General features: G+C 35.6%; 2 protein-coding genes across 3 annotated transcripts in view; both read left to right on the forward strand.

Moving 5' to 3' along the window:
* The first annotated feature begins 5977 nt into the window (after positions 1-5977).
* Positions 5978-11486, forward strand: LOC113050786 (serine/threonine-protein kinase/endoribonuclease ire-1). The gene is made up of 10 exons (XM_026214092.1): positions 5978-6117; positions 6613-6652; positions 6833-7084; positions 7173-7715; positions 8070-8230; positions 8461-8681; positions 8903-9076; positions 9585-9696; positions 9871-9959; positions 11210-11486. Exons 2-10 carry the CDS (start codon positions 6640-6642, stop codon positions 11310-11312), a joined length of 1668 nt encoding a protein of 555 aa, XP_026069877.1. The 5' UTR covers positions 5978-6117; positions 6613-6639; the 3' UTR covers positions 11313-11486.
* Positions 11487-13271: 1785 nt separating this feature from the next.
* The window catches only part of LOC113050796 (glutaryl-CoA dehydrogenase, mitochondrial-like), a 6981-nt gene continuing 4262 nt past the window's right edge, over positions 13272-15990 (forward strand). The window contains exons 1-4 of one of the 2 annotated variants that reach the window (XM_026214112.1): positions 13272-13515; positions 13960-14072; positions 14585-14617; positions 15879-15990. The exon at positions 15879-15990 is cut by the window's right edge and continues 29 nt beyond it. In XM_026214112.1, the coding sequence (XP_026069897.1) occupies positions 13973-14072; positions 14585-14617; positions 15879-15990 (245 nt within the window). In that variant the 5' untranslated portion in view covers positions 13272-13515; positions 13960-13972. Of the gene's footprint in view, positions 13516-13959; positions 14073-14578; positions 14618-15878 lie in introns of both variants that reach the window. The other variant, XM_026214102.1, reaches the window with a different exon arrangement.

Here is a 15990-nt window from a genome sequence, read left to right on the forward strand (position 1 = left end):
AGGAAGTGGCTGCCACTAAACCGGATGGCAGCTGTCTTTTTTTTATTTTTTATTTTTTATTGAAGATATAAAGATTTACAAACAAACATGGCTGCATAAAGTCAGTTTCTTCATAATAGGATACAGAAAATATATAGCCTGAGGGAGCAGCTCTTAATACAAACAGGAAAATATATAGTCTTAGTAACAAAAATAAAAAGATTTATAAAAAAAATAAATAAATAAATAAATAAATAAGAAAATAAAAGAAGATTACAATACATACATGACATAAGGGGAGAATTCAGTCAGTACTCATCTATCAACCTCAGTTGGGAAGTGTTTTAGGGTATCAAATATTTTTTGTGCTTTAGGACCTTTCAAGATTTTTTAATATTTCACTTATAGTTTAAATTCATTTAAAAAAACAACAAATTTGGGAGATGATTTCACAATTCTACATTTGTGAATGAAGAATTTAGCTAGACATACGATTGTATTAATACAGAGCTCATCATTCTTGTTTTTCAAAATCAATCCAAACGTTATGTCATCACTAGAGAAAGAGGTTGGGAATTGCAAAATGTCTGAATCACATTACATGAGAAAATGTCTGAATCACATTACATGAGAAAAACACATGGTCCGTAGTTTCAACATCATTTTCACAGAATGTACATGTATTATCCTCTATACCAAAGCGAATATTCAGTAAATCTTTAGAGGGGTAAATATTATTCATTACTTTAAAGTGTGTTTCTTTCACTTTGGGAGGTATAGGGAGAGTTAAATACATTGTTCTTAGTTTAATGATTGAATCTTTATCAAATTTTTGTAGGATGTTATTTTTATTTTGGCTTTCAGGGTAAAGATAATCAATAAAACATTTTCTAACAAAGTGGTTAGTGCATTTTTTATCCAGAATATAGATCCCTTGAATTGATAGTGGGGCCAATTGTGGTTATATCGTATAATATGTCAAAATGCTTCTTGTTAGAAGGACAAAAGCTTGGGGTAGTGCTTTATTTAATGTAAAAAAATCAGATTTTGAAGGTTTGAAATTATGTTTGATGCAAAATTGTTCATAATTTAAAAATTGTCCGTTGGTATCCATTAAGTCGGCCATGGACCATATATTTCTCCCATATGGGACACAATATGACCTTTGAAATTATTTAGGAGGATGGCGACACCTGCTGACCTTGAAGTGCCATGGCTAAAGTAAGCTTCATCTCCCCATTGTTTAGACCAAAATATAACATCAACCTTAGAATGTGTTTCCTGCAAAAAAATTATATTTGACTTCTTCCCTTTACAAAATAAAAAAATACTTTTTCTTTTTGTTATGTCTCTTAAGCCCCTTGCATTAACAGAAATTAGAGAAATGTTCGGATGGCAGCTGTCGCTAATACCCGGAAATTGGAGGAGGCTGCCGGCGGCAACAAGACAAATAAATAATTATATACACTTATGATTATGTTTAATACTTTAAGTATAAAGGTCAGTATTGTAGATTATTTGATTTAAAATATTGATCAAATATAAACAAAGAAATAAGATCATTTTGCTAAACGTTAATTTCCAGCTGAATGTTTATGCATGCATGTATCATTGTTTGTGTGAAATAAAACAATTTATATTTATATACGAGAGTGGCACTTACTGGGTGTATGTTGTATATTTATTATAGGCTATATACACAAATGACTGAAAAGAGAGAAGTCTCAGAGACCTTTATTTAAAATCATAATTTGTGGTTATATTTGTAGTATTTCAAGAAACAACTATATATATATATATATATATATATATAGTATAAAGTAGCTGTTAAATTTGTAACTGGGTTAGTAAGTTGTCAAAGTCAGTGCTTTACAATGTAAACCGTATAAAATATATCCAGTAAGCAAGCAGACTAAAATATCAATCAGAATCACTAACAACAATCCGGAGGTATTTTCAAGACTCTTAGATCAGAACTGATGAGGTATGCGGAGTTACTTCTCCAGCATCTTGCACCAATCACTGTAAAACCCAGGGTGGATATGCATCTCTCCTCATTTTCCTCTTGCAACATGGTCAAGTCAAGCATCGTTTATTTATATAGTGCTTTTAATAATACAGATCAAAGCAAAGCAACTTTACAATATTAAATAGGAAAATAGTGTGTCAGTCAATAATGCAGAAGGACATTAGTAAACTCAGTTTGTAGTCAGTTTAAAAGGCAGTTTATCATTCAATTCAGTGATGTCATCCTTCAGCTCGGTTCAGTTTAAATAGTATCTGTGGAATCATTTGCAATCATGTCAATGATATCACTGTAAATGAAGTGACCACAACGAAGCAAGCCAGAGGCGACAAGGAACCAAAACTCCACCGGTGACAAAATGGAGAAAAAAAAACAATGTCTTTACAGGGGATCTGTATCTGGGGCTCTAGTTGTCCTGGTCTCCGCTGTCTTTCAGGGCAGTAGAGATCCTTTCTAGGTGCGATCCACCATCTGGTCTGGATACGTACTCGATCTGGGTGACTGCAGTGACCTTCGAATAAGAAAGAAACAGATTAATATAATTGAAGATATTAATATCTATACAATGTTTGATAGGGAGCCAGTACAGGGTTTACAGAACTGGGCTAATCCGGTCATACTTCCTGATTCTAGGAAGAAATCTAGCTGCTGCATTTTATTATTCATAAGAAAATGGTGACTTTAATACCCAAATTGCTTTATTAACAGTAGACATGCATGCACAGCCATATTAATGATTATTCCCATTGCATCTTGTCATCATGTACAGAGCAGTGATTAAATTTTCATGCATAATTTGCACACCTGGTAAGCAGTTGTTGTAAACCTCTTCGCAGTGTCTGCAGGGTGTACATTTTGTTGAATTCCTGACATGGCTTAGACTTGTTCTCCATTTTGTTCCACCTGTATATTGAGATGAGGAGCATGAAAACAGCATTATTACAAAGATAAACATTCAGACATGGTAACTGAGAAATGTAATGTTATGGCACCTTTTTAAACCTCTAATCAAATATGTAAAAGAAGATACTCAGTCAAGCCAGCTGGATTGTGCCCTCTTTCGAAAGGAGTCTGTATACAGTACAGCAGACTTCTGAATTTGGAACAAACCAAAGACGGACTTAGTAATGTAGCATCACCCCTCCTCCAGGATCACGTAAAGAAGAATTTCCAACAGGACAGCATCTGGCAACTATTGGGTATTACAAAAAAAAAAAAAAAAAAGGTGTCAGTGCCATGGTTTTGTCTCAAGAGGCACATCAGTAATGTTTTTTTTTTTCTCTAAATGCATGTTTACAAAAGCTACTTCAATGTTCTAAATTTAACTACAGCCTAATCCTGGCTTAATCCAAGCCCTGTCTGTGAAACTAGACCTAAAAGTTATAAGGAATTATGAACCGGTCCATTATATTGTGTATAGATAATAAAAAAAAAGAAAAGAAAAAACTTGTTTTGCATTCACATGCTTACAACTTCAACTGGTACACAGAACAGTTCTGCACATGCATAGTATTAGAGAAAACACACCTCAATAGTGCAAAAAAAAAAAAATACTCTTAAGTTAATGTATATCACACAATCTCCTGAAAGACTTAACATGCAAAAATATATGGTTAGTGTGGCAAATTTATCTTCTATCATTCCAGTCAAACAACATTCTTTTAGATTATTCAATAGACTGTTAACACGCTAACAAACGTTAATATTTAATGGTACGTCAAACGTAATTTGAAGTTAATGGTAGGCCCCTAACAAGGTACACAAACAACGTTGCTACCACTAATTAGATTTCATTGAACAACTAAACCAAAATAGGCACCAAGTCTACCAAGTCGTTCACCAAGATAACAATTAAAATCAAACTTACAACGCAAAAAAACATTAATTACTCCGATGACCAATTTCCGAACTTACCGTTTGATCAATCGCAACCATTACTGAAGCGTTTGGGTGCAGTTATATCTGATTGGTTGCGCCCACGTTGGTCGATACTGATTGGCTCCCACCGAATGGCAGGTCCCGCCTACCATCCGGCTGCCAGTTACTGCCTTCCGGCTGTCAATGGCAGCCACTTCCTGCTGCCAGCTGCCGATTTTTTATCTGAACCCCTGCTGGATCGATCCCATAGACAGTAAAAGAAATGGACACAGCGACCCCATTGGAACTCAATTGAGACAAATGAAGCCCAGTTTTAGCGTTTTTTAGCACTACCGTTTCTGACGCGCATACTCAAACGAAGCTTGACGACGTCAGCAACCTGTCTGGCAGATGTAAATCTTGTAGTAGCTGTGCGTGCAAACTGCCATCGTTAATCTTGCAGAGACGGCGAGCTTGAGCGGGGAGTTCTTTGTCGTGAGTGAGCAGGAGTAAGTTTTCTGATTAATTATTTTGTATAGTGTTTTAAAATATAACGCCAGTACGCCATATTAAGTTAATTGCCTGCGAGCTTCTCCTCCTGTCTGTACGGTAATGCGACAGAGAGCCCAGTGGTTATGACGCAATCGTTAGCCTATTTTTTACAAAAACTGTTTATACGGGGCCATAATGTAACATAGAAGGTAATGGAGCCCTTTATACATTGTCGTGTATCTTTAGAAATAAATAATGGACAACCAGAGTCTTTAAACGCCTCAGATGTAAAGTTATTCGCTGTCAAAGTGACGCCAAAATGAATGGGAGTCAATGGGAATGCTAACGCAAGTGAAGTTCTGCTAAAAGATGGCAGCCCCCACCCGACTTCAACTTCCGGTCGAGTTCCTTGCCCCTTGATCGATCCTCGAAACCACGAAGAGCAGCGCAGTGATTGGCTGGCGACAAGACAGCAACGTAATGACATCATAGAATTAAAAAAGACACCTGTCGAAAAACTTGACAAATTTCGAGACTTTTATAAGGAAACAGCCAAGCGAACAAAACTACGTAGATGTTATAATAGATCAATGAAATGTGCACTGTTTTTGTTTTATTTACATTTTTTACATGATTCCCAATTATTTATATTCACGATTTCTAATATTTGTGCAGGCTTTACATTTTATTTAATTAGCAATTCATTTAATCTGATATTTGAACATTTTTGTTACGTGACAGCATTAATTAAAGTTTCTTAAGGATCAAAATCATGTTATCTGATCTAACCTGGTTTAGGTTTAGGGACCATAAAATATAATCCAAGAACATACCAAATCTTCAGCAATCAAATCCAGCTAGGAACGAACTACAGACTGAGCACTGAATCCATAGGCATGAAAGTAAAATCTTCCCTTTTTATAAAAGGATAAATATTTTTGTAAAGATTTTATCCTTACTGAGAAAAGTTCAAGGAAACCTAAATGTATGTCCAGTTTCTTAAAATGACTTTACACACACTAAGGGTGTAAATAGTGTCTGTTTGCTCAATGAAATAAACTATCCTGGTGTTGGTAAATTCCCCTTTTGTTAAAATATTATTGTTCCCCCTCATTTTAGCCCACCCCTGTATACATTAAAAGTGTATGCATGTGCAAAAATAACAAGGTGAAGAAAAAAAACGTATAGGCTACTTAATGATTTAGGCTAAAAGTATGTACAAGCTATCCAACAGAGCAGCTGTTAAGAGAGACTGAAAAAAAGAAGGGATATATAGATATTTTAGACTTGCTTGCGTGTTTATTTTCATTGAATCAGTGCTGTAATGTTAAATTAATGTTATTTGTATAATGTGAAATGGTTTGTAAAAGCAGTCAAAGAATGTGTCTTATGAAGATCACAGATACAGTGATAAAGGCATAGTTTAACCAAAAATGGCAATTCTGTAATCACTTAATCATTGTTAAAAAATTTAATATATAATATGTTAATATTTCAAAATTTTCATTAAACAAACATACCTCAAAATACCGATTGGTGAATACAGAATATACTTAGTTACGTCTTTGACGTGTATTAACGACAGTTTTGTATTAAAATGAGTTTGTTGAACTGTAGGGGGTGTGGATGTCTTTGGATGTCACAGATCTCGTGTTATTGTACTCTATCGATGATTGGCTGCATGGGTTTCCTCTTCCGCATTCATCGCTTTAACCTAAAGTCTTCAAATCTGCACGAATAAATCCGTGATTAATAAACTACAGGTATGTGAAACGCACATCTTTACACATGACAGCAAATATTAGTGTTTATAAGCTTCTAGATGATCAGAATCAGAATGAGCTTTATTGCCAGGTATGTTGTTTTCGTGACAGAAGCTCCGCAGTGCAACATAATGACAGCGACAAAACAAACAACACAATTAGGAATAAAAAATACAAATACAAATTATTATAGTATGCTTGACTGACTGCGCTCTTGGTCAGTTTTTTCAAACTAATTTCCTTTCGATTTCTATCAAAGTCGACGTGTTCCTATAGTATAGCATAGTATGTATAGTGTACAGATAGGTGAAAGAAGTTACATAAATACAACAAGTGACAACTTGCCCCAATATTATACTATAAAATGTGCCCTTATTATCGTAGATCAGCAGTTACAGTGTACTTTGACTATGACTTTACTTCCTCTAAATGATTAAGAATGCAATCATTTTTATAAAAGCAGTATGTTAATGTGGTTTTGCTTTTTTTTTTTAGCAACTTTACAGGAACTGAAGAAAAACAATGGAACATCAGCGTAAGTTTTGCGTTCACTCCAACTTAAATGCACAACATTTAAAATAATATTGACTCAGATTAAATTTGCTTTATCTAATGTGGCTTACTGGTTGATTTGATGTTTGGTTACCATGTACTGAAGGTGAGAAAAGGTGGAAATCTGTCTTTGCTAGCTGGGTGATATTTCATATTTCCGCAGATGCTGAGTTCGTGGACACACACTATGAAACTCTCCTTCAGATAGTTACATCTGTGATGCCCATCGCCGATAAGCTGTATGAAAGCAAAAAGCTTACCTGGCAAGCTTATTCGAAGATCACAAAGGCCACAACTAAAAAAAACCAAATGAGAGAGCTTCTAAACACTGTGAAATCTGGAGGACCTGCAGTAAAATCTGCTTTTTACAAAGTACTGCAAGAAATCAAGCCTGATGTCATTCAAGAACTTGAAGGTAAAGCAAGATTGGGAGGAAAAAATGAACAAAGCAAAGTACTTAATCCTTATGTATTTTCAGCTTTTATCTTAAATTGATTTTGCAGGGCCATCATCCCCGACAGATCATGAAAAACAGGTCACTGAGAACAATATCATCAGGTGGAACCTATCCTCAATAAAGTACAAGAGTCAAATAAAGGAGCTCTGGATTGATTCCTCCAGGAAAAAAGTCGGGAACCTTTATTTTTCTAGAAACAATAAATACATTATTGGCTCTGGAGGAAGTGGGACAGTGTATCTTGGCCTGAAGGAAGATGGCACTGAGGTAGCCATTAAACGAATAACCAAGGACCAACAGAAAAGCAAATGCTTTGAAAATGAACTAAAGCATCTACGAGATTTGAATCTTGAGAGCAAGAACATTGTCAGGTACGTGGACTTAGCTGAGGATGAAGACTTTTATTATCTTGCACTACAGCTTTGTGAATATGATATGGAGGATTACATGGAAAATCTTCGTCAGCAAGAACAAAAAGACAAAGACGCCACTTTGAGAAAAATAGTGAAGGAGATTCTTCTAGGCCTTCAAGTTCTTCACCGTGCTGATGTGATACATCGCGATATAAAGCCTGGAAATGTTTTGATAGGTATTAAAAATAAGTTTAATTTCTGCTTTTGTAGCTTCACAAGTTACAGAGCCTCACACATGACATGCAAGAAAAAATAAATAAATCGTGTGCATGATTTACTTATTCGTTCCCTCAATTTACAAAAAAACGTGCACACGATTACTATTTAATTCCCTCGATTTGCTAAATCGTGCGCTCAATTAACTAATTCGTTCTCTCGTTTTATAAATCAAGCATCATGCACATGATTTAGCCGGCTATTTTTTTTTTTCCTGCATGCCATGTGCGGAGCTCCGTAACAAGGGATTCATCAAAGTAATGTTACACTTTGTATTTAAGGAGACTTAAAACTCTGTAACATACTCTCACCAGATTCAGGAAAAAATGCGAGGCTGGCCGACTTTGGCTTAAGTCGCAAACTGGAGGAGGGCAGAAGCACAGTGCATACTGCTAGAGCTGGCACACAAGGATGGGAAGCTACCGAGATCCTGAACCAAAAAGATGCAGTTTACAAGAAGAGCTCAGACATCCAGGTTTTTGTGAAATGTCATGAATCAGCTAAAGAGATCTTCTAGCTGTAGGATATATGAGTCTTTCAAACTCTTGAAAATGCCATTTCTTTATTAAACATTACTAATAAAATGCCACGTGAGACTGGTTCCAGAGTTCAACCTTCTTTATCAGCTCTTTGTATTGTCTCTCTCTCTCTCTCTCTCTGTCCTGCGGCCAGCATGTGTTTGACAGTCTGCTCTGTTTATTACAGGTTGCTGGGATGTTAGTGTACTACATCCTCTCTGACGGGAAACATCCTTTCGGGGACGTAAAGGATCGTGAGGAGAACATCAAGAAAGGGCAATACTCTCTTGAAGATTTACAAGATATAGTAGCAAAGGATCTCATAGAATGGATGATCAACATTGAACCATCAGAGAGACTGACCATTGATGAGGTCCTACGACACCCTTATTTCTGGGATAATGACAGGTGAGTAGTAAATGCAGGTGTCTTTCATAGTTTTTATCACTGTGAAGGTTTGTTAATCTAGTGTTGCATCTTTCTGAAGGAATATTTCACAGTCGTGGCTATATTTATGTTTTTTTCCCATGCATATCGTGTGTGTTGTCTTTAAAGTGCACTTTCTGAATGTACTCCCTTGTTGTTGAACTGACCCTCTCAGGGCCTGCACTTTTTTTTCTTTCCTTCAGCAAAGACACAGTCCTTAGGAAGCTGGGTGATAGGCCTGAAATCCAGAACTACGAGACTTTAGCAAAACTTCGCAAACTCTACATAGAAAAAGGACTCACAGAGGAAACAGAGGCGACAGCAGCGCTGACCATTGTTGAGGCCTTCAGTGAACTGAAAATAGAGAATGAAAAGAAGTACGTTTTAAGTCTCTTCTGTTCACCAAGGCTGCATTTATTTGGTCAGAAATACAGTAAAAGCAGTAATATTATGAAATATTACAATTTAAAATAAATGTTTACTATTTGAATATATTGTAAAATGTAGTTTATTCCTGAATTTTCAGCATCATTACTCCAGTCTTCAGTGTCACATGATCCTTCAGAAATCATCATAAATAATATTAATATCAATGATAAAAACAGTTGTGCTGCTTTTATTTGAATGGAAACCATAATAAACTACCATTCAAAAGTTTAGGAAATCAAAACAGTTATTTAAAAACAATATTCCACACAATTAAAATTTTTATTGTATTTTTGGTCAAATAAATGCATCCCTTTTAAGCATAAGAGACATCTTTCAAAAAACAGTTTTGAAAATCTTAATTATTCCAAACCTTTGACCAGTAGTGCACGTATTATTAAATTAATTTTATTTTACATAATAGTTCTCATGAAATGTGGATCATTTTTCATCCTTTAGGCAAAATGACATTGTTACAATAGTGGGTGAGGATTTAAAAAACCTTTGGAAGCTCTTCAACGCTGCAGAGAAGGTCACAGAGGGAAAATGCTTTTCTAATTGGCAATCAGAGGTGAGTAAAACAGTAAAACAGCCAGACTCACCTCAACACATCATGGGAGCCTTCCTCTCCTTGCTTTGTACATTATCTTGGTTTATTCAGCAGTGTTGGGACTGCTAACAGTGTTACACACTAGACAATCTGTGCTAGCCTAATGCCATAAACATTGTATTTTTTTATGTGCAGCTTTCAGAAATATGGAAAGACATTAACAAAAAGCTTCCAGAGGACATTCTTGGCCTGCTGCGTGTTTTGCGCAACAAATTGGTGCATGCGTGAGTGATAAAAAATGTTCATCCAGATCTCAGTTAGATCTCTGTTTCTGTCATTTGACCCTTTTACTTGTTTCAGTTCGCATTCATTAAAGGGGAGGTGAAATGCTATTTCATGCATACACTGTTTTTTACACTGTTAAAGAGTTGGATTCCCATGCTAAACATGGACAAAGTTTCCAAAATTAAGTTGTATGTTTGAAGGAGTATTTCTGTTCCAAAAATACTCCTTCCGGTTTGTCACAAGTTTCGGAAAGTTTTTTTCGAGTATGGCTCTGTGTGACGTTAGATGGAGCGGAATTTCCTTATATGGGCCTTAAGGGCACTTCTCCCGGAAGAGCGCGCGCTCCCGTATAGCACAGCACTGAGAGCACAACAGACGTTCACTGATCAGAGCGAGAGCGTCGCGAAATGTCACAAAAGGAGTGTGTTTTTGGTTGCCAGGGCAAGACAACCCTGCACAGATTACCAAAAAAAAAAACAGCATTAAGGGACCAGTGGATGGAGTTTAATTTTACAGAGCATCAACGGAGTTTGATCGGAGCAAGTGTTTGTGTTTGTTCCCTGCATTTCTAAAATGCTTGTTTTACAAACAAAGCCCAGTTTGACGCCGGATTTGGGTATCGTTTATTTCTGAAGGATAATGCAGTCCCAACGAAAAAGGGTCATGATCATCTGTTGGAACCGCATGCGGTGAGTAAAACTGCTTAAAATATCTCTGCCTCCTTGTTAGTGCGTCCCCTCCCATGCCGGAGACCCCGGGTTCGAGCCCCGCTCGGAGCGAGTCGTTGCTGCTGCTGCTCTCGTTCAGTTTCAGCCTCGGGATCTGATTCTGGATCATAAATAAACGGCTGAATCTGACTGTTAGCCATGGTTAGTTTTGGATGTTTTTTTCCTCACGGTAATGTCACAACTTCCAAACGCTCTCAACGCAAAAGCCTACTGGCGCTCGTGATTCTTAGCTCCGCCCACTCGTCACGCCTCCAGCCGGTCGTGTTTTTCTGGGAAAAATCGGTACAGACTATCTTTCTCTTATGAATATAATAAAACTAAAGACTTTTTGGAGTTATGAAGGATGCAGTACTACTCTATAGGTTCTCAAGATTAACATGATATTGAGTGAAAACGAGCATTTCACCCCCCCTTTAATATGGGAATGTAGGTAGTCAAGTGTTGATGCATTTATTTTTGTGACTGTAATGCTTCTGTTCTGACTTGTAATGAATTCATTCTGTCTCTTTTGTTTCTAACAGAAATGTTGGAAATGAGTTTGAAAAGAAGAAGATTTTTGACCTCTTCCCGGACTTTTTCATCAGTTTACACAGAGTGGCTAAAATCTTGAGCTGGAAATACTGAAGATGCTGAGAGAACATCACAACACGGCATGACTACAGTTTTCACCGTCGACATAAAACTTCTCGCTATTTTAGATGGAGCAGTTATTATTGTCAACCATTTTAAGCACTGTTCTCAGAACTCACTTAACTTCACTCCTACATGAATCACAGATTAAATCTACTTTTTTAATTATTATTTTAATTTCTTTTTTTTTTCTTCTTGGAGCTCACACCTCCCTAAAACAAGTCTCAGACACCAGTGTCTTTTCTATTTTGTAATGTAAATAATAAATATATTTACATAAACAGCATGTATTCCGAGAGTTTCATTTCTAATCTTCTGTTTTATTGTGTTGAGTTATTCTCTTTTACAGTTTTGCATGCAATTATATAGCATAGTTTGTATCACTTAGTTCTTCCGTTAGTATATCAGGTCTATTAGGATATTAGGTAGAATCAATAAATTATTATTTACTGCCGTTTTGTGAAAAATAGGCTATGTAATATCATCAGTTAAGTCAGTTACCACCCACCGTGACACACACAAATACACACACCCCTCACAGAAAACTGCATTTTTACATTTTATATATATATATATAGTATTCATGCAGAGTCCCTACCTGGATAGAAAAACACGACTGTGTGTGTGTGTGTGTGCTGGTATATTTGGTTTATGAGGACACAAATGTGACCCTCTCTCTCTCTCTCTCTGTGTCTGTGAAATGCAGTCTAAAGTCTTAAATTTGCATTGATTTTTTATGATATAAAAAAATTGCCAGTGGTTTTCTGTAAGGAGGAGGTTTAGGGCAAAAGAAAATAGTTTGTACAGTATAATGTGGCGATTTATCGTCGTATACATAGAAACTTTGCCAACAATAGTAAACAGTAAAATAGTCATTCGACTCCATGCCGGTAAAAGCACATTTCATTAATTTTCTTTCTACCCTGATTCATTTAAAGCTGCAGTAGGTAACTTTTATAAAAATGTATTTTTTTAAACATATTTTTAAAACCTGTCATTATGTCCTATCTGTGAAAAAAAAATCAAGCTCCTCTGGCTCCTCCCAGTCGTCCTATTGCCATTTGCAGAAAGTCATGCGCTCCCGGTAAGAAACAACCAATCAGAGCTGCGGTCCGTAACTTTGTTTGTGTTCAAAATGTAGAAAAATGTATATAATAAGCGAGTACACCATGAATCCATTTTCCAAACCGTGTTTTTAGCCTGTCCTGAATCACTAGGGTACACCTATAATAAGTGTTTATATTCAGACTATTTTAGATAAAAGGAAATATTGATGTCAAAATTAAATGATCAAAATCAGAGGGGAAGAGTTTAGTGTGGAAAAAGATAATGGAAAAATGGCAGCAACAGTGGGATAATGAAATCAAAGGGAGACATCTGTACATGATACAAAATAGGATAGGTATGGAAAGTAAGAAAGGGGGGAATAGGAAGGAACAAGTCATAATGAACAGACTGAGGATTGGACATTGCAAGTTAAACAAAACTCTTCATATTATAGGAAAACACCCAACAGGATTATGTGATGAATGTCATTAGCAGGAAACAATTAATCACATCTTTATATCAGGCAAGAAATATATTAGAAAGGCAAGAGTTTAAGAATCAGCTACGGAAAATAGGTATTAGAATATAATGTAAATAATACAGTAATATATGGAAATAATGAACAAGGACGGAGATATTTGTTTAATTTTCTAAGGAGAACTGGACTGAAAAGACGAGTAAATAATAAATATATAAATAAAAGTGAGTAAGCTAGCATAAGACAACAGATGGCAGTAATGCAACACTTTGGATGCCAACTGCCATAAAAATCCATTGAAGAAGAAGAAGACTATTTTAGATTGCTTCGGGGGTACCGCGGCGGAGTAACCCAGTATCTTTGTGATTCTTCATAGACATAAACAGAGAGAAGTAGTTCCGGCTACAAAGTTCTTCTGCAGGATGCAAGCAGTTCTGTTTATTGAACGCTAGAGCATCAAAAGTTACCGACTGCAGCTTTAAATGCTTTTGTGAGGCTGCAGGTGCCACATTAAAAATGGCGCCCTGGACTCTCCATCTCTCACGCGTTCATCATGTTCCTCTTCCGGCCTCCATGAGCTGCCAATCTGTAGAGATCCCACCTGTCTAATGTCCTTAGCGCTGTACGAAGAAAGTGTATTATTACTGTGTTCACACCTCGTCTTGATTACAGGTACGTGAAGTTCTTATCTGATTACATGACAGTTTAACGGAGTATATTATCAGCTGCTGGATTGTACCTGTTTGTGTGCATGACCTATGGCCAAGAACTGTGACGCTTTAATGTGTATGCAGATTGATTAGCTACATGAGGATTTGTTTACAGTGACTGACACTCTCCCACCTGAAGGAGCATTACCAAATCTGTCATTTAAATCACCGCTGATATATTTAATCTTAACTAGTGTTTTACAAAATATTTAGCTGATAATTAGTATTTTGTTGATAATGTATTCCGTCATTCTGGACAGTTGTCTTTTATCTTATCTGAAAGGACCGACCTGGTAAAATAAAGATTTAATAGTAATGATGCACAAAAATGTTTTAGGGCATTGTCCTCTGTTTTGATGCATGCTTTGTAATGTACGATTGCTCTCTGTCATGCATTGTTTTCCAGAGGCTCACTCATCATGGCATTAAGGAGTGTGAGTCGCCTGCTTGTGAACAGCCAGAGATGTGTCCTCTTTACAGCTTCCAGATCACAGAAAACTTCTGCAGCTTCTCCATGGGGTCAGAACTGCAGTTTGTTGGATATATGTCTATATATATATATAATGATAAAATTATGCTACTTTGTGTTATTCTGGACCTGTGTTTTGTTTTTTGTTTTTTTGATTGGAACATGACCATGCCTGTCTAGCTGGAAAAAAAACATAACATAACTGTAATCCATATAGTTTTTTGCAATTATTTTCCAAGCCTTCTGAAGTCATTTATTGGATACATGTGAAGAACCAAGTCTTTATTGAAATCATGTATTGTATGCAAATCATTATGTAGCATGAAGATTCTGTAAATAAAAATAACAACATCCATTGGAATGAATAATTAGAACACCATTAGAATGATTTTTGTATGAGCTATCCATTTCAATGTGAGTTTTATGTAATCTTTATCAATGCATTTCAAAGCTCAAGTATAGAATTAATTTTTTTAAATAATTAATATTTCATGCATTTATATTTTCACATGCATTAACATTGTAAAGATGCACGTGTATAATTCTATTCTATCAAATGCAGAGAAGTCTGGCGAAAAGAAGCAAGTGAAAACAGGTATGTTTACTTGTTGTGCAATATTTACCGCTCTAATTGTGCAATATTTACTGTGGCGTTCCGCAAGGCTCCGTTTTGGGCCCCAAGTTATTTTTGTTATATATATAAATGATATTTGTAAAGTATCGGATATTTTTAATTTTATTCTCTTCGCGGATGATACAACAATTTATTGTTCTGGCCCAAATCTTATAGAGCTTGTGTTGGTGGTAGAGAAAGAATTATATAAATTAAAGAATTGGTTTGATTTGAACAAATTATCACTAAATTTAGATAAAATGAAATTTATGGTATTTAGTAATAAAGAGATAAATAATCAGATTAGGATCACTATTAATGAAAATGAATTAGAAAGAGTAAATCATATAAAATTTCTTGGAGTAATTATTGATTGTGAAATGACATGGAAACCGCATATTTTAAACGTTCAAAAGAAAGTATCAAAAACGATTGCAATTTTGTATAAGTTGCGATGTATTTTGAACAAAAATGCACTACATTTTATAGTTCACTTGTCACACCATACCTAACGTATGGTATTGAAATATGGGGAAATACATATAAAACTAGAACCAATTTAATTTTCCTATTACAAAAGAAGGTTATCAGATTAATTAATTATGCACCTTACAATTCACCAAGTAATTCACTGTTTCTTCAATCAAAAATTTTGAAGTTTTATGACTTAGTTGATTTGTACACGGCAAAGTTTATTTACCAAGTTAAACATAATAAAATTCCTAAATGTTTCCAAATATTATTTACCCAGCGAGAAAGTAATTATAATCTCAGAGGACTATGTATATTTAATCAACCACAAGTACATTCTACATTAAGAGAACACTGTTTATCAAACAAAGGAGTTAAATTATGGAATAGTTGCTGTAATGAGTTAAAACAAGCCACGTCTATTTTTCAGTTTAAAAATATTTACAAGAGAATAACAATGGAAAAATATTCAACAGAATGAAAATTAATTAAAGCAGCTTGCTTTTGGTGTGGTGGACACTGGTCCACTAATGTGTTAATGTTAATGTTATGAACAGATGTTGTCATTAATGTGTTGCATTTATGATTTTAAAGTTAAGGGCAGGCACAATAAGCTTTAGCTTCTGCCTGCACCAGGTCATTGTGTTTATGTTTTGAATGATTGGATTGAATGATCTGTAAATGACCAAACCGAAATAAAATAAAAAAATGTGTGAAGATGAGGTGAGCACTAACCTGCATGTATGTTTATAACCTGTGATATAAACCTTAGCTAAAGCACAGTTTAACTGGCGGGATGCTTTGGACCTGGAAGGTCTCCTGACGGAGGAGGAGGTCATGATTCGTGACTCCTTTCGCACCTACTGCCAGGAGAAACTCATGCC

The sequence above is a fragment of the Carassius auratus genome, chromosome 3, assembly GCF_003368295.1.
Source record: "Carassius auratus strain Wakin chromosome 3, ASM336829v1, whole genome shotgun sequence".
In the NCBI taxonomy this organism is placed as follows: domain Eukaryota; kingdom Metazoa; phylum Chordata; class Actinopteri; order Cypriniformes; family Cyprinidae; genus Carassius; species Carassius auratus.